At 38.8% G+C, this 24,600-nt stretch overlaps 1 protein-coding gene across 3 annotated transcripts in view; it reads right to left on the bottom strand.

Moving 5' to 3' along the window:
- kcnab1a (potassium voltage-gated channel subfamily A regulatory beta subunit 1a) overlaps positions 1 to 24,600 on the bottom strand; it is a 113,168-nt gene that overhangs the window by 17,969 nt on the left and 70,599 nt on the right. For all 3 annotated transcript variants that reach the window (XM_053234925.1, XM_034305553.2, XM_034305554.2), the window contains exons 2-6: positions 22,544 to 22,587; positions 14,656 to 14,693; positions 9,866 to 9,945; positions 9,680 to 9,724; positions 3,970 to 4,014 (exon numbers count right to left, since the gene is read on the bottom strand). In XM_053234925.1, the coding sequence (XP_053090900.1) occupies positions 3,970 to 4,014; positions 9,680 to 9,724; positions 9,866 to 9,945; positions 14,656 to 14,693; positions 22,544 to 22,587 (252 nt within the window). The remainder of the gene's footprint in view (positions 1 to 3,969; positions 4,015 to 9,679; positions 9,725 to 9,865; positions 9,946 to 14,655; positions 14,694 to 22,543; positions 22,588 to 24,600) is intronic.

The raw sequence follows: 24,600 nt of genomic DNA on the forward strand, positions 1-24,600 counted from the left end.
TGGATTCTAGCAGAGGTAGAAAGTATAGAATACAGTTACAATGCTACTTCCTGTTACTGTGTTAGATAGATTTTTCAAGACTTTTCACAAAGAACGAAGAAAAATGTCCACTTTTAACTCACAATTTAAAAAAACAATAGATCAGTTACTCTAAAATCTGCATATTTTGGAAGTCTTATTTAAGTTATTCTTGCACTGAATAGCTTGAATTGCTGTATTTATTTGTAAATTTCTACATTTTACATTACCATAGTCTGTTTGGACGCATGCACACCAGCCCAGTGTCTTTCAGCAAGGAAGGAGGAAGCCGCTTGTAATTTTAGTTTGTACGGAAGGTTAGTGCTTTTACTTTTCAGTTTACGTTCATATAAGAACATTTTTAGTGTCAAATTTTACAAATAACACAACACAAGAACAAATCCATGGAATGTAAGAACAGATTTTACAAACGCTTTCTAAATGAGGCCCCAGTTATAGACCCCAAACTCCTGAACTTGTTTAAAGTTAAAGTTAAAGTAACTCCAGTTGTGTAGAGTATTTTGCTATAAATGGCCAGAGTTATGCTCCAGAGTCTATGAGAGGCTCTCTAATATTTTTCTGCATGGAGTGAGTCATAACTGAGGAGCTCCAGAGATCTTGAGGTCTGCAGCGCTCTGATTTAAAGCCCAAACAACCTTCAGGTAAATGATTACAACAACAACAAAGTCTGTCACATGAGATCACCAGGAATATGAGGACATAAAATCAGAACTCCCTTCTGACTGCTCTTCCTGCGAAAACACTGCGCTACGGGTGTTACGATTTGAGATTTTCATAATAACCTCGTCCATGTTCGCAAACACTTTGCAGCCAGGGACCCCATTAACTGTAAAACAAACTCCACACACCCCCTCTGTATGGATTTCTTTCATGACCATTATTTATATTTTTTGGAGTGATAGAGTGCTCTGTTCCTGAACTTTCCACCAATAGAACACATTAGGTCTGAGTTGTCTTTGGTGCTTGGACCCCTAAATATACAAACTTTGTCATTTCCACCACAGATAAAGAAAATCATGGCTCTTCAAGGATCTAAAAATATCACGGTTTCACAGTATCCCAGTATTAATCCGCCGTTTAAAAACACACAAGCCAGTGGTGAAAATTTATTAGGAATTTTTTTTTAAACAAAAGAAAACAAAAAAGATTGAATTTTATAATTGTTCTACGTTCTTGGAAAGACAAATTACGAGAACGTTTAATTCAATTTATGAGAAGTCTCACGTGTTCTTCTCTGCGTAGTGTGTGATAATGTTCGGAACATGCTAGGAGCTGCAGCAATGTAACGTGTTTATGGCAGAAAATTCATTTTAATCTGTATTATGACCATGAGGTCACTGTCCAATCATACACCGCGACTAGCAGTGAAACCGTAACAACTCTACTAACACATACACCAAACTCTTCTCTTTGTTTTCTCCGTCCATGAAGACCTCAGCCTCTGCATCATCTCCAAACAATAACTTCACCAGCATACACGATCAGGACGTTAATATCTAAACATGGAAAATCTCGCTGGTGTAGTGTTTACACTCCGGAGTGATGGGACGAGCTTCTCTCTCAGCTCTCGATCTCAGCTCTGACTTTACGAGTCTCCAGGCTGCTCCTTGGCCAAACTCTTTTTATTTATTTTACAGCAATAAAACAAAATGTACAACACAGTGGTACCTGATGTTCTGCCCCTTTGCTAAAGCAGATGCACTTAAAGTGTGTTTTAAGCTCCTGAACACTTTGTGATTTCTGATGAGCTTCATTAATTAGTGTTGAGCTCTCACTTGCATGACAATCAGATACGTATGCTACGTATGAAGAGGATAGTATCAGTTACTTATCAAGCAGTTTTGGTGTTCACCCCTCAATTACTCTAGCACTAATAATAATAACTGCATGGAAAAAAGCTTTTCTTTCAATTCTTCTCCTACAAATTTTTTCTTTCAGTCATCAAAATCACAGCATCCTGACACCCATCCGAACAAAACTTCTATCTCGGAATCTCAATATGCAGAACGCTTTGTTTATAACGCATAAGCTAATTTAATTCACTGAGTCATTAACCAGGAAGTGATGGCATATCTCAGGAACAGTGCGCTCTATTCAGCCCAAACTTAAAGAACCATGTCCTAATGTTTTGTCTAAATTCACCTCTAGGGGGCGCTATAATTCACAAATAAGTAAAATTACTCCTAACTGCTCAACTTTTTTTTTTCCATGGCAGGTCCTGAGTGCTCTGGATGTAACGAATTTCTGATCTGCAAAACAGGAAGTCAGCCATTTGGAATTTTAGCAAAGCGCTGTGTATTTCTGCATCTTCTACTAACAATCTTTGTGAAATTTGAACCAGTGCATTGTCAGACCATGCTGAACAAAATTATTTCTCTGATTTTTGATATTCAGCTCAGTTTGTCTGTAACACGTGAACAAATTTGATCACACTGTCACTAAATAGGAATTGAGACCATATCTCAGCAACGGCTTGACCTTTTGTCGTTAAATTTAGTAAGGCAAAAATCATGACTTAATAATTAGTAACATTGTCTTGATTTTACTGCTCACACAGACCACTTTCTCGTCTTCCTGTTTTCTGGCTCACATGACCAGTGCTCGTGAAATCATAGATCAAAAGTTCACCTAGAAAAATTTGGCGCAAAGCAAAAGTAACCGCGAACACGAACAAACGTGTCGTTCATGTACTGTGTACCTTCTCTTTCCTCTGTGAATTGCCTTTTCCTGGATGAATTCTATTGACCAGTGCTTTATCTGAGTAATCAGGAAAGAGTAGATTTCATATTTCTCCTTTATCGCTGTAGCAAGGGGACAAAAATCGTAAATTCTACAGCTAAACAGTGCTATTGTAAGCTCAAGGGGCGGGGCTTTGCCTCACTGCGTATGCATTTCTGTCTGATTTTCTACAATTACATCTACACTCAGATCAGATCTAGACTTAAAGTGGTATTATTGACCTAAACACTACTGCAGTTACTGGCCTGAAGCATGCTCATTAGAATATTAGGCCACGCCCAAACAGATCTCAGCTAGTTGGTTTTTGATGTGGATTTTAATCATAAGTCTGTCTTTTTTTTCAACTCAGATTTTGCTGGATTTTTAATATAACACTTTATTTCCAGGGAATTCAAGCATTAATATGGCATTTCCTTGTAGAGACGTTTTGATAAATGTAAATGAGTGTAAGATTTCTACACTCGTTGGCTACATTATTACACTTTATTAAACATTTTCTGCAAGCGTGACTCCACATTAAGTCGCTGTGGAAGAGCCCGGAGGCTGAACTGCTAACTGTAAATGTAACCCTGAGGCAGCTGTGTCACTGTTGTGGCTGTTCCCAGTTAGACCTTAAAGCCAATATAATTAAGGAATTAATTAGAGGCTCATGTCATTAGAAAATATAATTAAGACAGAGTTTAAACTACATTCTCGTGTAATTCCTGGGTCACACTAGAGGATAATTGGGATGATTTTGCGGTTAATTTTCTCCGTCTATGTCCTGACGATCTCACCTGGTCTTAAACAGTTACTTTCCCAGATTATCGTGTGTTAAATCTAATCTTAACCTGTCTAATCTAGTCGGTCATGACCACAGAGTTTAAATTTAAATATAAAACATGATAAACAATCTGTCTCGTGTGAAAAATGCAATTTTGACTTTCTGCTTGAAAGATCGATAACAAATGACAGCTGAGCTGAAGTGTCGTCGGCCATGTTGGTTTTAATCTGTTTCTTCCACAACAAAAATCAAAAAGCTGGGATCTGTGCCATTTTGAGCAGGTGTTATGTTTGTATAAATGTTACAGTGTGGTCCGGGAATAACACAGCAGGACAGGATCAGCACTCGCCTGTAACAGACCTGTTTCATTTCACTGTTTGACAGATTTGAGATTTACAGGATGTGAGGTCAGTGTGTGGTTCACTTACTTTCCCCCCCAGTAGAGCTTAGTCGTAATCACTAAACTGGATCTCCTGGAGAAAAAAGAGACAGAGACACATCATGAGAGTCTGAAACAAGAGTTGTGTATAAAATATACGGGATGTAACAGATTCAGTATTCTAAAAAAGGAAGAGTTCAGTGGTGGAGTGGTGGTGTGGTGGGTAGCGTTGCTGTCCAGTGTCCCTGGTTCGATCCTGAGCTTGTCTTACTCTCCGTGTGGAGCTTCATGTTCTGTCCATGTCCATGTGGGTTTCCTCCAGGTTCTATAGTGTGTGTGTGGTTTTGTGATGTACTGGTGTCCCTTCAAGAGGGTGTTCCTGCCTAATGCTCACTGTTCCAGGGATCGGCTCTGGGTCCACCTTGACCAGGATAAAGCTCTTACTGAAAGCGTGTGATTTTAGTGGCAGATGATGATGTGGAATAAAGGAATAAAATGCAAGTATACTATAGTATACTGTTTAAAAAAATAATCACTGTTGTTCTTTAATTAACAAAATTATCTGTAATCATTGCTAAATCACCATAGTGTAAAAGGAATAAAACACTGTGTTGTGCTGCTATAGGAAAATGATCAACAGTGTGGTGGTGTGATGATGGAGTGTTCCTGTTACTACCCCTGAGATATAAGAAATTATCTTCCTATAACGTCCAGAAGTGTTTTATTCCTCTTATACCACAGCAATTTACTAACAATTACACATTTTCATGTCTTAAAAAAAGACATCATTTTTATCTGTTTATAGTTACATCCATGAAACAGGTTAGTTCCTGTTCTTCCTTACATCATAGCAGCTATAAACAGTTGTTTCCCTCACCAGGCTGTCTTTTTTCTCTCTCTTGAAGTTCGTAAGACAAAAAAATCACAACTGTCACAATACCGAGAAACCACAAAGCGTAAACTTGGGAGGTGGAAGGAAACTGGAGAACGCTGAGGAAACCCATATAGACACAAGGAGAACATGAGGAACAGAACACAGACAGTAACCTGAGCTCAGGATCGAACCCAGGACCCTGGAGCTGTGAGACGAGAACGCTAGCCACTGGAATGAACTCCCATCTCGTTAGCTACATCACTATCTCATTATAAATACTAATAAACTGCTAAAGTACAGAATAGTAACAACAGAATATATGACCTTCTACGCTGAAGTGTTAGCATTAATGCTTTCGGAGTAAATGATCCTCACAGCTCTGTTTCTGTGATTAGTTAGTCTGTTAGCTTCATTAAAAAGTCTAATGTGTTGCTGTGGCATAAGGAGTGAATCGCATGTACAAGTTTTTTCCACTTAGTGATCAGTGTTGAACTGTTTGTGAAGTTGTTGTGACAGTAAACTCAGATTTAAATCACACACACACACACACACACGCAAAACATGTGAAAACGCAAAGAAATCAAGAGCACTGCTTTGGAGTCCATGCAATAATGATTACACTGCATTAAAATCTGCAGTACTGACACATTCCTATTCCACACACACACTCACACACACACACATCAAGAGGACTACAGATATGAACTCTTATTTCCTCACATATAAAACACACACGTAATGCTCAACACACTTACATCAGTGAGGAACATGTGATATGTTTCACACTGAGTGCTTGATATAAAGCACACAGACACTTGTTTACCTGCAGGGACTCACAGGCATGTACACACACACACACACACACACACACACACACGCACACTTTGCACTCTAACAGATGGTGTCTGTGGAGTAATCGATTGTGTGTGACTCAGTGACAGTGGCTCAGCGAGGTTCCTCTGGGTGTAAAAGTACAACCAGCTGTAGAGTCATAACACCAAGAACACACTTCTTATTCCAGAGAGAGAGAGAGAGAGAGAGAGAGAGAGAGAGAGAGAGAGAGAGAGAGAAAGAGGAGAGGAGATATGAAAAGAGAGGACACTGAGATTAAGTCAGGAAGGGCATAAAGTCAGAGTAGGAGGAGAAATGAAGACGGATTTACAGAGAAACTGTAAATCTGAGGGTGACACTGAAAGGAAGTTTAAGTGTAATTATAAAGAAAGCGAGATAAAGATAATAAGGCCTTTTTCACACATGTACATTTTTAGACAGATTTTTTTTACACTTCTATGTTAATTTTTTTAAATTTAGACTTCATTTACACTACTAGTAATTTCTTTGCACATGTACAGTTTTAGCTTTTTTATTTTATTTTTTCCATGTCAGTGAGTTTTACATTTTTACCAAATATATTCATTCATTGTTATCTTTTTTCTTTTTTTTTTGTGCTGGCTTGAGCAAACTGGCACAAGAATTTCCTTCCAGATCAATAAGGTTTATCTTATCTCAAGTCATTTTATCTTAAAAAGAGGAAAAAGAGACAGCAGAAGTGACCTCTTGTAGAATTATTATTTCTGCACTACTAAAAACTAAATAATTCTTGATTATAATAACTTCATTAATGAAAAGAAAAAAAATCCTTAACTAAAAACCATGAAACAAGGTGTTATTTTCATGCCAAAAATTAATAGTAATTATTATTTATGCGTTAAATTTGCAACAAGATCTTTCATTTCGTGGACAAAATGGATGAATATAAATCTCATTTCCTGGATGGGTTTCCTCTGGGTTCTCCAGTTTCCTCCCAAAAACATGCCAGTAGGTGGACTGGATACACTGAACTGCCCCAAGGCGTGAATGTGTGTGTTTGCGTATGTGTGTGTGGTGCCCTGCGATGAATGAATGAAAGGTGTTTAGATTAATAATACACTTTATGTGGCAGTAAAACAAATCTCTACTCATTTTGTGCTACAAAATGGTCATTTTTTGTGTAATGCTTTTTTGCTGATTACAAATTAACATAAAAGCATGCAAAATATTTTAAAATTAAATACATTCTGTGGCACCGTCAGGTATCAGAGTCGGATGGAAGTGCGGACAACAGTTTAATAAGGGCAACACGAAAACAAACACTAAGAACTTGAACTAGAAACTAGGCAAAAAAATACACACAACCAGGAAGTGAAAACAACAAACGCTAGACAAAGAGTGCTATAAATGACTGAACTTAAATACTAGTGCTCTTTTGACGGTAACGTGATTCAGGTGCTCGTGATCTCTTGCGGTGTGCAGGGGCTGATGGGGAATGTAGTCTAGTGTTCCTTTCAGTGCTGACATGACATGCACAAAATTAATTTTGTAGAATTTTCCTCATTGACAAAATAAACTGTGACAAAACGATTTTTGTGGAAATTTTCTGACTCACAAAATTACGTCATCAGATTTCACATAATTGTGTTTTTTGCGCAATGTGGTACAGTGTGGTTACTACAGTGTGGTAAATCGAATTTCTTTCTGGAGCTTTTGTCCACAAAATGAATTTGTTGTCAGTTCAGTGCATGAGTCATTCCTTTTGATTCTGTGCGTGATATAAAGCGCTGTGTTCAGTATTTTCTCTGATGAAATTGAACATGAAGCTGAAAATTACACACCCATAAGTGACCTAATAAATGTCTTTCTGCACTCTGATTGGTTTAGAGGACATGATGATGTGTGTCCAGGTAAGTCCAGCACTAACACACTACCTACGTAAGGGATGTGATGTGTCTGTCCATGTCCATAGGTGTGGAATTCTTGGTATAAAGTAGTGTGTGTGACATTCGGTATTAAAAAAAAGAAAAAGGGGGGGGGGGGGTGGGGGGGGGTGTAAAGAGTCAGTGAGAAAAGAGAGAGAGAGAGAGAGAAAGCTAATATCACTAATAAACATCAATCCAGCAGTTTAATCCCCGGTGGAGAGATTAAGAAGACGGATAGCTCTCAGTCTCACATAAAATCCACAAAAAAAACCCCAACCGCTAGAAAAACAATCCTGCGTCTGAGGTCTTTCAGGGAATTGGATCTCTGCAGGTGCTTTCCTGCTTTACTGCAGATGACACAAGGCTTAGCAAACGATGACACAGTTAGCAAGCGAACACATTTATAAAACATTTACAATGAACAATATTTTGTCAGGAAAAGATCCGGGAATGAGGATGAGCCCGAGATCAACACCTCCGTCCTGTCTGTCAAGTCACTTAGGATGAGGATCTCTAAATCTAAATCTAAATCTACACAGCACCAGTTACACACAAAACCTTCAAATCAATAACCTGAAATCAGATACCGACTATCACACGCAAACAGATGCAAAGTCTATGTGTATATCTAATCACTCACGGCTACACACACACACACACACACACACACTCAGACTGCTGGACGCTTTGGAAGTCTCTTATTTAGCTGCTGTGAGTCGTATCACTGCGTCTTCAGCCTATTCGAAGGAAACGTGATTTTAAGAAAGTGCAGTATGGAGCTGGAATGATTAAATAAACTGATACACCTACAGCGATACAGCGTTCATTTATATTCACACACTCCGATGAAGCAAAACTCAAGCGTCAGCTTTTTTAAAATAAATTTTTTAAAAATCACATAAAGCAGTTTTAGCAGAAAACGGCACGTTGATGAAGATATATTATGTGAAGTACTGACAGATTAAGCTGAAATAAACAAAAAAATAAGGAAAATGTTTGAATTTTGGTGAATGACAAACAAATAATATATATTTACACACACATACATAAATAGATACATTATATATATATATATATATATATATATATATATATATATATATATATATATATATATATATATATATATATTATATTTGAGGTCAAAAGTTTACATACACCTAAGACATTTAAATTTTTTTCACAACTCTTTCATGTTACCATCCATTTCCTGTGTTATGTTGGCATTTTAAACTAATAGCTAAGAAACCGATTTATTTCAGCTTTTATTTATTATTTCAGATTTTTTCAGATTTTCACTGTTGCAAACTTCAACTTTTGAGGTTATGCTTTTTTTTTATGATATGAATTAAAGCTGATTTTCTGTCAGTTGAGGACATTGTATGTGACATACTGACAATAAAAAGTCAAAAGAAAGGAAAAAGTAAAATAAACATGTTTGAATTTTGATGAATTACACAAACAAACAAACGAACAACATATATTTAATTATATCATAAACAGGGTGCCCCGTAAGTCCAGTGTCATAGGAGAAAAATATGAAAAGAGCAAAATAAAAGTTTTTATTTACAGAATTTGCTGTATGTTCTATTGGACTTCGATTTCCAACAAGTAGAATTATTTAGATTTGTTCTTCCTCGCTCAGATATATCTGTAAAAACTGTAAAAATATACATTAAAAAACTGGACTTTGGATGTCTGTATGTTTTATAAAAATAATATAAAATATGTTACATATAAAATATTTGATAAATGTTATATAAATGTATTTAATTGTTTATTTATTTATTTACTTTTGCCATAGACAGATAAGAGAGAAGATAACATCTTTTCTGTGCTGAATCTTTTTCTGCACCAGATTTGTCTCACACTGTGTGTGTGTGTGTGTGTGTATTTGTGAAAGTCTCACACTGTGTGTATTTGTGAAAGATGAGGACAAGAGCCGCTGCTTCTCTTCAGTCACGCAGTTTTCCCTGTTTAACTGTTTGACCGAGTCGAGCAGCCAGGAAGCAGCACATAGGAGCCAAGTGGATTTGATCTAAATCAGATTTGCAGTCTCTCTCTCTCCCTCTCTCATACACACACACACACACACACACACACACACACACACGCACACACTGATACACCTGCAGACACACATACCGTACCTCCAGCACTTTTTCTTGATAATGTTTCCCAGGATGACTTCAGCTCTGTGGAAGACAGCAGAGAAGATCATTAGACCTCCTCACACGTGGAGCGGTGCGAGTTACGGATACGATCCGGGATTTAAACTCACAACCCTCTGATCACTAAACCACCACGTCTCCAACCGGAGCTCATTTCTCACTCACTTTCCTGCAGCGTAAACCTCGGCCGTGTCAAACAGGTTCACTCCGCTCTCATAGGCTATGGTCATCAGCTGCTCTGCTACCTACAACACACACACACACACACACACACACATGCACAGTGAGACATGAACAGTGGTATATCAGATTAAACCCTCACTCGTCAGTTTGTTATTAAGGAATAAAACACTGTGTCATGCTGTTATAGGAAAATAATCAGTGATGAAGCAGAGTTTCAACCCCAACTTTGATTATTTTTCTATAACAACACCTCACAACGTGATTTATTCCTCGTATACCATAGCAATTTACCAATGGTATTTTTTTAGTTTATTAAAGGACCATACACTGCACCTTTTTATCCATTTATTGTCACATTTAATGTTGTGGAACATCCACAAGAAAAGCTCGTTCCTGTTGTCACTTACACTATGCTGATCACTGATCGTTTTCCTATAACAGCATGTCCTGAAGTGAGTTAGTCTCTTATACCACAGCGATTTGACAACTATTACAATTTTTATTTATTAAGAACAACACATTATGCTTTTGATCCATTTACAAGTCCATGAAACAAGTTAGTTCCTGTTCTCACTTATGTCAGAATAGTTATGTGTAGCAGCTATAAACATTCGTTCCCTCACCAGCCTCGCTTTTTTCTCTTTCTTAAAGATAATGAAGCAAAAAAAAAGAAAACTCCTCTGTCAAAGATCCAACCCTACCTTTCGTTCACACACTCACACACACCAGCTCAGGTGTGTTTAGCTGTGTTGAGGTGTGTTTAGCTGTGTTGAGGTGTGTTTAGCTGTGTTGAGGTGTGTTTAGCTGTGTTGAGGTGTTTGTTTTGAGGTGTGTTTAGCTGTGTTGAGGTGTATTTAGTTGTGTTGAGGTGTGTTTAGCTGTGTTGAGGTGTTTGTTTTGAGGTGTGTTTAGCTGTGTTGAGGTGTGTTGAGGTGTGTTTAGTTGTGTTGAGGTGTGTTTAGCTGTGTTGAGGTGTGTTGAGGTGTTTGTTTTGAGGTGTGTTGAGGTGTGTTTAGTTGTGTAGAGGTGTGTTGAGGTGTATTGATGTGTGTAGAGGTGTTTGTTTTGAGGTGCGTTGAGGTGTGTTTAGTTGTGTAGAGGTGTTTGTTTTGAGGTGTGTTGAGGTGTGTAGAGGTGTGTTTAGTTGTGTAGAGGTGTGTAGAGGTGTGTTTAGCTGTGTAGAGGTGTGTTTAGTTGTGTAGAGGTGTTTGTTTTGAGGTGTGTTGAGGTGTGTAGAGGTGTGTTTAGTTGTGTAGAGGTGTGTAGAGGTGTGTTTAGCTGTGTAGAGGTGTGTTTAGTTGTGTAGAGGTGTTTGTTTTGAGGTGTGTTGAGGTGTGTAGAGGTGTGTTTAGTTGTGTAGAGGTGTGTAGAGGTGTGTTTAGTTGTGTAGAGGTGTGTTTAGTTGTGTAGAGGTGTGTAGAGGTGTTTGTTTTGAGGTGTGTTGAGGTGTGTTTAGTTGTGTAGAGGTGTGTTGAGGTGTTTGTTTTGAGGTGTGTTGAGGTGTGTTTAGTTGTGTAGAGGTGTGTAGAGGTGTTTGTTTTGAGGTGTGTTGAGGTGTGTTTAGTTGTGTAGAGGTGTGTAGAGGTGTATTGATGTGTGTAGAGGTGTTTGTTTTGAGGTGCGTTGAGGTGTGTTTAGTTGTGTAGAGGTGTTTGTTTTGAGGTGTGTTGAGGTGTGTAGAGGTGTGTTTAGTTGTGTAGAGGTGTGTAGAGGTGTGTTTAGCTGTGTAGAGGTGTGTTTAGTTGTGTAGAGGTGTTTGTTTTGAGGTGTGTTGAGGTGTGTAGAGGTGTGTTTAGTTGTGTAGAGGTGTGTTTAGCTGTGTAGAGGTGTGTTTAGTTGTGTTGAGGTGTGTTGAGGTGTTTGTTTTGAGGTGTGTTGAGGTGTGTTTAGCTGTGTTGAGGTGTGTTCATGTGTTTGTTTTGAGGTGTGTTGAGGTGTGTTTAGTTGTGTAGAGGTGTGTTGAGGTGTTTGTTTTGAGGTGTGTTGAGGTGTGTTGAGTTGTGTAGAGGTGTGTAGAGGTGTGTTTAGTTGTGTTGAGGTGTGTTGAGTTGTGTAGAGGTGTGTAGAGGTGTGTTTAGTTGTGTTGAGGTGTGTTTAGTTGTGTTGAGGTGTGTTGAGGTGTGTTGAGTTGTGTTGAGGTGTGTTTAGTTGTGTTGAGGTGTGTTTAGCTGTGTAGAGGTGTGTTGAGGTGTGTTTAGCTGTGTTGAGGTGTGTTGAGGTGTTTGTTTTGAGGTGTGTTGAGGTGTGTTTAGTTGTGTAGAGGTGTGTAGAGGTGTGTTGCTGTGATTGAGAGTGTTTCAGCTCTCAGGAGAAGCAGTAAGGTCAGAGCAGCACTTTGCTCTCTCAGTGACACAGAATAATCACTGTGCAGTGAGCCTTGTATTGTTTTGTATAGCACTCTGTGAGTGTGCGTGTGTGTGTGTGTGTGTGTGTGTGTGTGTGTGCATGTGCAAGATTACCTCCTAGGGGCCTTTTCTAAACCAGCTAATCTAATGTGATTTGCCTTCTCTGAGGCTCTGCTTGGAATTTGAAAACATTCCATCCTTCATCTCAGCCAAAATCCGAGCCACACCACAGTCCTCATGTGGAGAAGCGGAGAGAAAGAAAATGAGAGGATGGCAAAAAAGGATGAGAAAGAAAGTGAAAAGAGGAAGACTTAAGCTCTTTAAGTTAATGAGATGTGTCTTGGCTGAGCTCGGTGCCATGAAGCGCATTAACTGTATTGGAGATTTCTGTCCAGAGCAGTTACTTTACTGAGCACTTAAACATGGCGACTGCTTTAAACATGCTAGCAGAGCTAAACCCTGCTGTCTTTCAAAGATAAACGGACATCAGTAGAAGGTTTTAGGTTTGACGTCCACATCACATCACATCACATCATCATGAAAGTGGATTATTTGGGATTTTTGTGGAACTAAAGTGCAACAGCATCACTAAAGTTAGTAAGAGAAACACACAGAATGGTGTGAGGAAGGGAGGAGTGAGGCTGGGGCTGATTTCTTTCTAGTCCAGACTGTAGATTCATGCATCAGTTACGGTCGTGTCAGGTGATCACGCAGAGTGACACGCCCCCTATATTTGATCTCCATTTGCTAATATTTCTCACATACATCCATAACATGCAGAGATTTGGAAGGCGCATGTGAAATACAGTCGTGAACATGATGGACTATTTATCATCCATCATCCTTTTTTTCCCAAAAGTGTCCAATCAAAGTATGAAAAAGGACAGACGACAGAGCCGTAAGTCATTGATGAGACCTTGAGTAGTTTCACTGTCGAGCTATTGATAGATTTTAGCCTCTCGCCTAGCCGTCACTGTATTTAAACATAACACAAGCAAAGAACCGTCCTCCTCATCACTCATGAGCCGTTACACTTCAGAAATTTCTTTTTTTTTTTAATAAAAAGAAATAAAGATGACAATTTAGAGGAAAAACACAACGTTATGGAGGAGAAGGAGAAGAAAAATTGTTCAGTACGTGGCGTTCTGTGAAAAGACTTGTCTTGGATTGAGAGCCTCTCTGCTGCACACACACACACACACACACACAAACACACACACACACACACACACTGTTTCTTTGTCTCCTTACAGTTACTGAAGCCTCAAGCATGAAACACTCTCACTTTGTGTACAAAGATTGCTGACATCCATCTCGCCTGAGGAGACCACTGAGTGATTCATGTGTGTGTGTGTGTGTGTGTGTGTGTGTGTGTGTGTGTTTTGTGTGTGTGTGATGATCTGGATGACTGGGGTGAGAGACCTTGCCTCAGATGCACCCCGAGGTTCTGGTCTTTTGGCCTCTCGGAAATAAAGACAAGGACACTGGGAACAGTGGATGATGTAAAGCTCTGGAGGTCATCTGGACACAGAGATGAGTAAACAACGCTGCGAGGCTGGTTAATGCACCGTGCTTGCACTCTGAGGACTTTGCTCCAACTTGGAGTTGGAAGGTTTCTGCACAAAGTTGACTATAATCTGAAATTATTCCAGCTGTCTTGTTCCTCAGGTGTATTTCAGGTTTCTATAATCTCCTGAAGTGAGCAGACGGAGAGCTTGCTGTAGCTCCCTCGGGTCATCACAGCATCACACTGGATAGACTTCCTGCTTTATTCCTGCTCTGCCCTATTTTCTGAACAATAAAGTCTGAGTTTTGTGGCCTTCCTTTCTGGCTTCTGATGGCTGCAAACACAATTTGGAGAGACGAGCGTCCAAATAATCATAATGCCTCATAATAATATCTAATCGTTTCTATAGTAACAACTTTCACAGCAGCGTGTACAGTCGACGCTCCAAATAAACAGATTAACAAACATCTGGAATCGTTGATATGGTGAAGTTTTCTGTAAGGAGAACTTTATTTAACATTTATGGAAGGAGTCTCCAGTGTCAGTGGTTTGCTACAGTCAGAGGTACATCTTCAGGAAGGAAGAGTTTACACTTTGCGGTAAAAAAGCTGTTTGTTTCGTCTTATTAACTTCAAGAGAGAAAGAAAAGAGAGACTGGTGAGTAAACGACTGCTGGTGAGTAAACAACTGCTGGTGAGAGAACGACGCTAGCTTCTATAACGTAAGTGAGAACAGGAACAAACTTGATATTCCACAACAGTAACTATAAACGGATAAAAAGTATGAAAAGTATCTTCTTTAATTAAAAAATCATAATTGTTGGCAAATTGCTGTGATATAAGAGGAATAAAACACTTCAGGACTGGCTGTTACAGTAAAATAATCAACAGTAATTCTGAAGTTATAACATAAAACATTACCTCATCAGAAATCTGACCTCCAAAAGTCACCCAGGTACCTAAAGAAGAAAAAAAAAACAATCATTAATACTGTAAAGCAGGAGAACACGAGAACCATCATCACAGCAAGGTTGTCCCTCTTCAGGAACCCTAAAGGTGGAACCCTACAACCCTTAATTATCCGAAGAACCCATAAGGAACCCTTGAAGAACCTTTCTGTACACTAACAGTGTATGAGTGTTTCCTAGAAAGCGTAAGAATGAAAATATGTAAATGAAATCCATCTTCAGGCATTTTATACGCAGGGTTAGGAAATGATGTATGCTTCCTGTTCCTAAATGGACTAATGGATTTACAGGCTTCTGCTACACTCAGGAGACGAGAGGTGCATGCTGGGAAAGTCACACGGAGTTCACACAGCCACTGATTGCTCCATAGATACTTTTTTTTTACTCTCAGTTCTTAAAGGTGCTGTTCGGAAGTGTTTCATGACCTGTAATAATCATCTCATTTCAAAGAAACATTAGTGGCACTGTGATTCTGTTTCTCTATATTTTTTCTGGCCCAGAAATGAATCTCCGCCCCAGTCCGAGCTGCTCAGCTCTAACCCTTTTCCTTATGAGATTTCAAAGCAGTTTCAAAGCAAAGCAATAGAGTTTTCATTGCAATTAGACTTCACCTCACAGGCGGGAGGTGAAGGATGCCAAAATGACATACTGCCCCTTTAATATCTGCAATAGACTGTATATCTAATATACGGTATCTATCACCGAGCACACAGAGGATGCTAGAGAATCACAATATTTTATTTCCTGTCTTTCTAGATGTACAGACCAACACATTTATAATTATTATTGTACTTCTCAGATACATTATTGCTTGAGCAGAGAATCAATTATTAATTTTTTTTGCACTGGTGTGTTTTTCACAGAGGATTTAACGCTGAAACATTTGCTGTAGAAATGACTGGACCACAGTGAGAATTACGAAGAAAATGACCCAACTCGTTAATAAGAAATTTGTTCAAGCGTTAATTAAAGTCAATGAGCCTTTTTCATTTTCTACCCAGGAAACTGGTGTAAACTGATGTAGATGACTCATCGTAGAAAAAGTGCTACAGTATGTGTGTGTGTGTGTGTGTGTGTGTGTGTGTGTGTGTGTGTGGTATTTAATCACAATCTCTCCTTCGGTATTTATGCATGCACATTTCTCCCCAAGAATCTGTCATCTCTGACAGCGTTTCTTCCCGGTTTGTTTCCCATGAATGGCTCCTCTAAGAGACGCACAATAAAAGGGGCCATGAGGGTCAGCTCATACAAACCACACACACACACACACACACACACACACACACTGATCCTTATGTCATCTCGGCTGAATGATACATCGGCTGCTTTCAGAAAAGACAGAAGATGACAGCGGAGAGACACTCAACGTTTACCTCAGCTCTCCTCAGTGTCCGGTGATGGATGCCAGATGGGAGCAAAGCTGAGGATCAAATCCACTGCCAGAGTTGCTTACACACACACACACACACACATGCACACACACACACACACACACACACACACACACACACACATATACACACACAAACACACACAGCTCAGCTAAAGTTCACCCTGACTCAGGAAGACTCGATCAGGGACACACTGCTGCTCTACCTGGTCATGCTGAGTGGCTCAAAGGGAACTCACAGCGTTTATTACCATAATCCCCTCTGTGCCGCATTCGCCGCTGCGGTGAGGTGGCGTGAAGCAGAGGACGTGAGCTACATCATCGTGCTACAACCCTCAAGAACTGCTCGAGTCAGCAAATACATTCTTTCCATTCCCACAATGTGGAACTGATTTAAATAGACAACATCGCTAGCCAGTACAAATCACAAACTGCCAAGAAATTGAAAATGAAAGGAATAAAACACTTCAGGACATGCTGTCATGGGAAAATAATCAACGATGGAGTGGTGTGATAAAGCGGAGTTACTGTTACCATGACGATGTTGATTATTTTTCAATCACAGCATGTCCTGATGTGTTTTACTCCTCTTACACCACAGCAATTTGCATGCAATTTTAATTCATTAAAGAATGAGGCATTGTACTTATTATCCATTTATAGTTACAATTAACATTGGGGAATGTTCATGAAACAAGATAGTTCCTGTTCTCACTTGCATATTATAGCAGCTAGAAACAGTCGTTCCCTCACCAGCTTGAATTTTTTCTCTCAAAAAACACAGCTTGTCATGTTACAAAGAAGCCACAAAATTATACACACCTCTGTCCTGAGGTTACAGCTTTACCAAGGCGCTGACACTGGAGACTCCTTACAGAAAACGTTACCATTTCAATAAAAAAGCCATTTTTTAGTCCATATGTGTGGCGCATCTGCAGTACAAGTCCCTGTATTACTCTAGAAACGTTAACATATAAGAATTAGTACATTACTATAAACCTAAGATTTGCAGCTATTATAGAAAATTAATCAACATTTTTTGATCAGAATGTAGAATTCAGGATCATGACATTAGCATTATATACAAGGTTATCTCCTATTTCTCTATTCTCCTATCTCCTATTTCCTACTTCCTGGTTCGCCTGGCTGTTGCTGCAGCATAACTTTATACGAGTTTGCCACAGAATGTCCTGTTCTAAGTTCACAACGAGTTTCAAAGATCCTGCAGAGATTCACAGAGTTCTGCATCCCAGAGTGTTACATCTCACTTCACTTGAAGATGCATTCCTAGAGTAACCTGAAGCCAGAACAAAATCGTCTCTTCTCATCCCACTCTCATACCCCCTACACCTTTCCTCTTTTATTCCTTTACTCAGTCCACAGATGAATGCGGAAAAACTGCTGATCGTTCAGATGAAGCCCATCGATTTGTTCTCCTTCCTGCTTTTGCATACTTCTGTGTTCAGTCCCATACAATTACACTGACTGAACCCAGGCCAGGACACATTCATCCTCATGCAGCACGCATCAACACACAGTGCATGTTAGCAACCAAATGCTAAGCACGTTAACCATTACTGTTCGCCTTAGGGAGGAGGCATTATGAAAATTCAGAATTTCATAGTCGCTTTACTTAACCAGCAGCAAAAATGTCATCAAGTAAAACTGTACAGTTTCTTTTCCTAAAAAAAAATTAAACACAAAATTGTTATTAAACACTTTTAAGACTAATCAGAGTGAATATGGGGGAAAAAAGGGTTATTTGAGGTGAACTTTGAATGCAACCCACGTTCTTTTTCACGTTTTTAACATGTTGAATGACAAATAAATGAACCTCGTACCTTGGAAGCGTGACTGATAGAAAGCAAAAGTTCAAGCTGTGATGAAATTTTATTATTACTCATACCAAAGCATGTTGAATTCTCAATTCTGACTGATCAGAAATTTTATTAACTTTCTATAAGAGGAGCTGCAGATCACAGGTTCTAATACTGTATGTAATTATTTTCTATAATATAACTAACACAGGGACTCTCCATGTAACCATCAGGGAAGAAGCTGTAACCTTACGTTTTCTGACATCTTCAGGACAGAAGAGTTTACACTTTGCAGTTACTTAATGTGTCAAGCTGCCGTTTTTCTTATTATCTTCAAGAGAAAGAAAAAAGAGAGGTTGGTGATACTTGCTATAGACAGAGTTGATATAGCTGATCCTTTGTTTCGTGGATTTTCCACAACACTAGATGTGTGAAAAGGATGACCTGTCATTCTTCAATTAATTAAAAAATGTTATCATGTAACGCAATTTGCTGTGGTGTAAGCGGAATAAAACACAGGTGTGGTAACAGTAACTCCTCTTCATCACCCCACCCTATAGTTGATTATTTTCCAATAACAGCATGACACGGAGTGTTTTATTCTTTGCCTTGGAATGTCTTCATTATTATTCTAAAACAGTAAAATTGGTAAAAACGAAGACTTTATATGAGCAGGGTTTCACAAACTTTTGAGTATTACACAAAAATTGAGCCAGTTGTGAATTTATGGATCTATAAAACGCTGTCAGAATTGAGTTCAATTATAATGTCATAATGTCAAATCAATCATTTTTGTGTTGTTTATTTAAAGTTAAGTGTTTTGGTCTTCGAGATTAAACTTTTTAAAGACTTATAAGCATTACTTACAGCGAGAGAGAGAGAGAGAGAAAGAGAGAGAGAGGTGGTGAGAATACGAGACAGAGAGATGGTGAAAGATACAGGGGAGATGACAGAGTAATAGAGAAGATGAAAGTGAGAAAGGCAGTGGCGGATAGACTGGCTGAACTCCATGCTTATTTTTTCCGTCTTCCACCGTTTGTCATCCGTATCGATTGGACATGAAACAGAGATGAGCAGGGAGCTGTTACTGTAGCTGAAGTGTCAATTCGGTCGAAACCCGATCACTGACTCTCTCCATCCATCTTGTGGAGTATAAACCACACCACAGAGCACCGAGGAAAGATCTCAGAGAGCAGATGAGGAGAATTAGAGAGCTTTCACATATGCAGTGTTTAGTCAGTTTGGTGTGTTCTTTCTCTCAGTGCACTTCTTCAGGCAGGTGAGAACACAGCGATCACACTCGGGTCTGAGAGCATCTGAGCTCTCGGTCTGTCTTGACTCACTGCAGGAACTGAATCGTGAATCATACATGCTGTGTGGTTTGGAGTTTTGGTAGATGTGAGCTGCTAAACTGAGCCACAAGTTACAAAGTGAGCCAAAGTACAGAGCTGTAGTGCTGCAGGAATCCCATGTGTTCTGGTGATAAACACCGGATGTGATACATCAAATAAACACTGGATGTGACACATCAAATGTTTTAAGCTAGTTAGCTAAAATGCTAAAAAGCTAAAAATCTTTTAATCTAGCTTGGTCTGATTAGCTAGCATCTGATCAATGTGGGAGAGTATGTCCAATCACACTCCTAGAAACTTTGTGGAGAGATGTTGTGACTCCTTTTCCCGCAGGTTTTACCGTAAGTTTTAGAGTAATATCACAAATATAATCCTTTAATCTGACGATAAAATACACTATATGGCCAAAAGGTGTTTGTCAAGTGTCCACAAACCTTTGGTCATATAGAATATAAAGAAAACCTTGAGAGAATTAATGGTCAGAGTGACATGGTTTCCCGATTCTCGGTGCAGTTTCCATGGCGACAAATCTCATGTGCTTGTGTTCGTTTTGCTTTCTGTTCTAGTCTAATCTCCACTCCTGTGCTGTAATTGGTTTGTTCCCTGCTTGTGTTCACCTTTTCTGTGTTAATTATCTATGTATACTGTTACGTCCCGTAATATTGTGGGAGGTTTGGTTTTTTTCTATCTGTCTTGTTTTGACCGTTACCACCTTTAGATCCTGGGATTGGACAACCGACCGGACGATCTTCACTGTTAACATGATGACGACACCCACCTCTCTGAACCAATCAGCTTACTTTGAGTTATTTCTGATCGCTCCCTTACTTTACATGTTGCAATTACCTGCCTCTGACTTAACTCTGGCTGTTTGCCCGATTAAGCTGTGATTTGATTCCTTTTCTCTCTTTAAGAGTTGATGGTTGGATTTATCTCTCGACTCATCGTGTTGAGACGAGGTTAGTATGTCACGTGACCTACACAAAGCAACATGTAGAATATCACTTGTATAGAAACACTAGGATAGGAGCGGGAGCTAATGCTTGTATTTATGTTTTGTTAGATTTGCTTTGTTTTCTTTTTGTTTAGATTAGCGTTGAATTGGTTGGAGTTAGTATGTGTTTTGTTTTAATAATTTCTTTGCTTTCAGCTCTGCTCACGTCTCACACGGTTGAGTTTTTTTTCAATGTATATAATTTGTAAATATCATCTCCCTTACTCTCTGACGTTTCTATCGTCACTGTAAATATGAAAAGCAATCGAGTGTTTTGATGGACATAATTCCTCACTAAAGTTTTTCTGATAAGCATTTTCCGGTTTCTGTTTGATTCATTACTCCACACATCTCATTCCTTAAGTAACAAACAGCCTCCCCGATTCTAAAAACATCTTTAATTCTTTTTTTTATTCATTTATTCTTTGTGTTGACTTCCTACTTCCCTAGACGCTAATTTTGACAACAACAGCAGCCAATTAGGAAGTCGTAACAATACCATGCTGTTTCTATGTATCTACCATACATATTTGTACTGAGTCTTTTGGAGCTATTTTTGAGTTTTTTCCCCCATTTGTTCTGGTTTTTGACTCTTGCGTGTGGTTTGCTTTTGAATATATTTGATCCTTGTCTGACTTGTATACTATAATTCTTGGATTTGCCCCAATAAAGCACTCTGAGTTTATGCACTTGCCTCCTGCATCTCAGTGCAGATTACAGACAGTAATATACTGTCATGTAGTACAGTCATGTAGTTACTGTTACTGATAACATCACACACACTCACACATTCTCAGTGGTTTTACTCTCAGAAATAGCAACGCAGAGTTCGCTGTTCGATTGTGGGGTAAATGGTGCAGCCAGCTCGCCTCTCGCTCATCTTTACTTTTCTCCTGAATAATGTCTGGAAGAACAGCTGTGTTTGTCTGTGTGTTTCCCAATTTCCAAACTTTCTGACAAAAAATAAATGCAGTCTGATCTGTTGAAATCCCAGCAGCCTCTCAGGAACAGATTGTACCCCAGAATTCACACAGACTGACAGGTGAGTTCACAAATTCTGCTCCGAACACTACAGCCGACATTAATAAAATCAGCAAAAAAAACACTTTCACTTAAAAGCGATATCCACAAGACGGTACATGAAACGTGCTTGCCTGGCAAGGATTCATTGTTGACCTAGTGCATACTAGCGACCTTCAAAATCTCTGCATTGCCATGCTGCTCTTTTTACACAACTTCAATCAGTTGTTTTGTTGACGTAGCCGTGTGTACACGACACAAGCGATCGTAGACGGGGCTCACACCTGGAGGGAACCCAGACAAAGTGTGACTGATCCCCAAATCCCACGCTTCCAAAAAATAAACACAAGAGCTGCCTATCATGTGACTGATACCGCACTATCTTGCACATAAACAAGAAAAATGAGAAACAAGAAAAAATAAGTGGAGAAAGGATTGACTGATGAGACTCAGACAGTGAGGATTGTCTGTTCTGCAAAGAGAACTGTAGCTATTTTTACTATACATCACCTGGAATCAGCAGGAGTAAAACTGCATAGTGTGCATTCAGCGTAAAATATTTTGTTAGTTTCTGTTTAAAAGTTTCCGCCATTGTTGTGATTGTCATCATGAGCAGCATCTCGAATCAACTTTTTCAGTAGAACTGGGCTACGTGTGAGATTTTGTAAATTCTAACACTAACCTTAATTGATTAGTGTTAATACTTAAAAACTATCTAGAATAGTACCAAAGGGTCAGATTTGTGAGACAGCTCTAATTTATTAAGTCTGTTGTGAACATCACATGACATCACACTGTACTACTTCTCACTGTTCACACTGCTATTACAGCACATGTAATAATAATACTAATAATTTTAATAACATTTTTTATTTTGACTCCAATGAAACAATCCACAATAAAACAATACATATAAGGATAAAAGAATTTGACCATGGCAGCCATTTTGTGTAAGAGTAAATAACAGAAAGCGTGAACCCGGTGTAAAGGTTTTTCAGTTTTGTGTCTACAGGAAGCTGGAGGACGCTTAAGGACCACTCTTGTATCTTTGCAGGCAAATTTACTGAACATGTCTGTACCATGGCAGCTAAAAGAGCAGCTATTCCAGACTGAATGAGATGAGAATGAGAAATCAGCTCTTGTGAATGAGAAAACAGCAGGTTATGATGTCAAGTGTTTTAATTACAAAACTGTAAATTCACACAAACAGTGCTCAAGGCATTTTCAAAGAGCTTTTAACTTATAAAAAAAAAAGATAAGTTACTCACCGAGACCCAGACATGATACTCGCAATCCAGACTTCCCAAGGTTCCTACACAAACAGAGAGAAAGAGAGAGAGAGAGAGAGAGAGAGAGAGAGAGAGAATATTATCATTAAGCCTCTCATAGCAGATTAATCAGCACCAGACTCATGTACTGAAGAAAACCTTGACTTCTATGTGACTAGCAGCAAGATATCTAATATTTATTATCCACTGTTACACGTTTTTCCCTTAATATTTGGATTGATGCTGTTTGCACTTGTAGTCCTAAAGGTGAGGTGTGTTTTAATAGTCTTTTCATAATCTAATTAAAAAAAAAACATGGCTCTATTAGAATAGATTAGAATATACTGTATTTATTGCCATCATACGATGAAACTCCTAGTCATGTGGAAGAATCCTAAAACACACAAAACCATCCATTAACATATAGGTGTATAGAGATATTAAAAATATACTGTAGATTTGAGACTATTATTCACACACCATCACATATTACTGAACAGAATGTCTACAGCAGTGTTTAGCTGCAGTCCTGCGGATCAGCGCTCCTCCTGATTGGTCGAAAGTTTGATAATGTAACGACGCTAGCACACACCAACTCTTTTCAAAGAATACTGCACTTTGACTCTTCCAAAGCGCTGACACTGGAGACTCCTTCCACAAAATGTTAAATAATCATCTCCTCACAGAAACAATTCAACAATTACAAACGCCATAGTGTTTAAGCTGTTACTATAGAAATGAATCAACACCTTCTGACCAATCAGAATTGAGATTCCAACAGCGCTGTGGTGTTGCTAACAATATCCAATAAATTAACCCTTATCTTAACCTTTCTAACTATTTTTACACAACATGCAAATTGAAATGGATTTGTAACAACGTCAGCTAAATCATCATCATCATCATCATCTTGACATTAGGAGAATGTGTCCCAACACACACTCTTTGTTTTCACAGGATTCTTTATCCTTAATAATTATTTCTGCTGAATTCTGCAGTCAAACCTGCCTGGATTCAGTCAAAAACCTTTCCAAGCTGAGAAACACAGTCCCTCTTTAACCCACGACTGTTATTTATCATTTCATTTTATTGTCATGTCTTTCTTTTCTAGCCTTGTATCATACTTCATACAGCCAAGACTTTATGGTGATATTGAGACTGAGTGAGCATTAGTGGTTAAACTGGAGCAGGTTCAGTAGTAAGAAGATTATTAGAAAGTGCTGACTGAGAGAGAGAAAGAGAGAGAGAGGGAGAGAGAGAGAGAGGGAGAGAGAGCTGCAATAAATGTGCATTATTTCAGCTATGACCAGCATCAATCAGTTCTTTTGTATTTAAGTCACAGAGAAAAAAGGGAGTGAGAATGTCTCAGAGTCTGCAGATTTTTTTTATACCTGACTGTCGCAGTGCATGTTAACTAGATTTTACCCAATAAGTAAGGAATAAAACACTCAGCGTCGTGCTGTTAGAGGAAAATAGTCTACAATGAAGTGGTGTGATGAGGCGAAGTTACTTTTACCACAACCAGGTTCATTATTTTCATATAATAAACTCTTTTGTGTTTATTTAAAACCAAAAAATGCAGTTTGTCATGTTACCAAGAAAGCACAACGTGTAAAACTCCTCTGTCCTGAAGATGTCGGAAAATTACAGCTAATGCTACACTAAACTACACTATACTACAGCTAAAGCTAGCGCTGACACTGGAGACTCCTTCCATTAATGAGAATTAAACGTCTCCTTACAGAAAACTCCAACGTATCAACGAATACACACGTGTCAGTTGAAGATCCTCAAAAGGATAAAAGAGTGTGTGTGTGTGTGTATATGTGTGTGTGCGTGTGTGTGTATGTTTGAGACTTGTCTTTTTCTTTTGAAAGGATTTGTGGAAAAAATCCATCCTTCGATGACAGAGAAAAAGAGCAGTGCAGGGATTAGGAAGAAAAAAAGCTAAAATCAGGAGGAGATAAGACAAACAGAACAGAATGACATGATGCTGTAAAATGAAGAAGCACAGCGTGTGTGTGGAATGAAAATAAAGGAGCGAGACAGATTGGGGT

The sequence above is a fragment of the Pangasianodon hypophthalmus genome, chromosome 6 (assembly GCF_027358585.1).
Source record: "Pangasianodon hypophthalmus isolate fPanHyp1 chromosome 6, fPanHyp1.pri, whole genome shotgun sequence".
In the NCBI taxonomy this organism is placed as follows: domain Eukaryota; kingdom Metazoa; phylum Chordata; class Actinopteri; order Siluriformes; family Pangasiidae; genus Pangasianodon; species Pangasianodon hypophthalmus.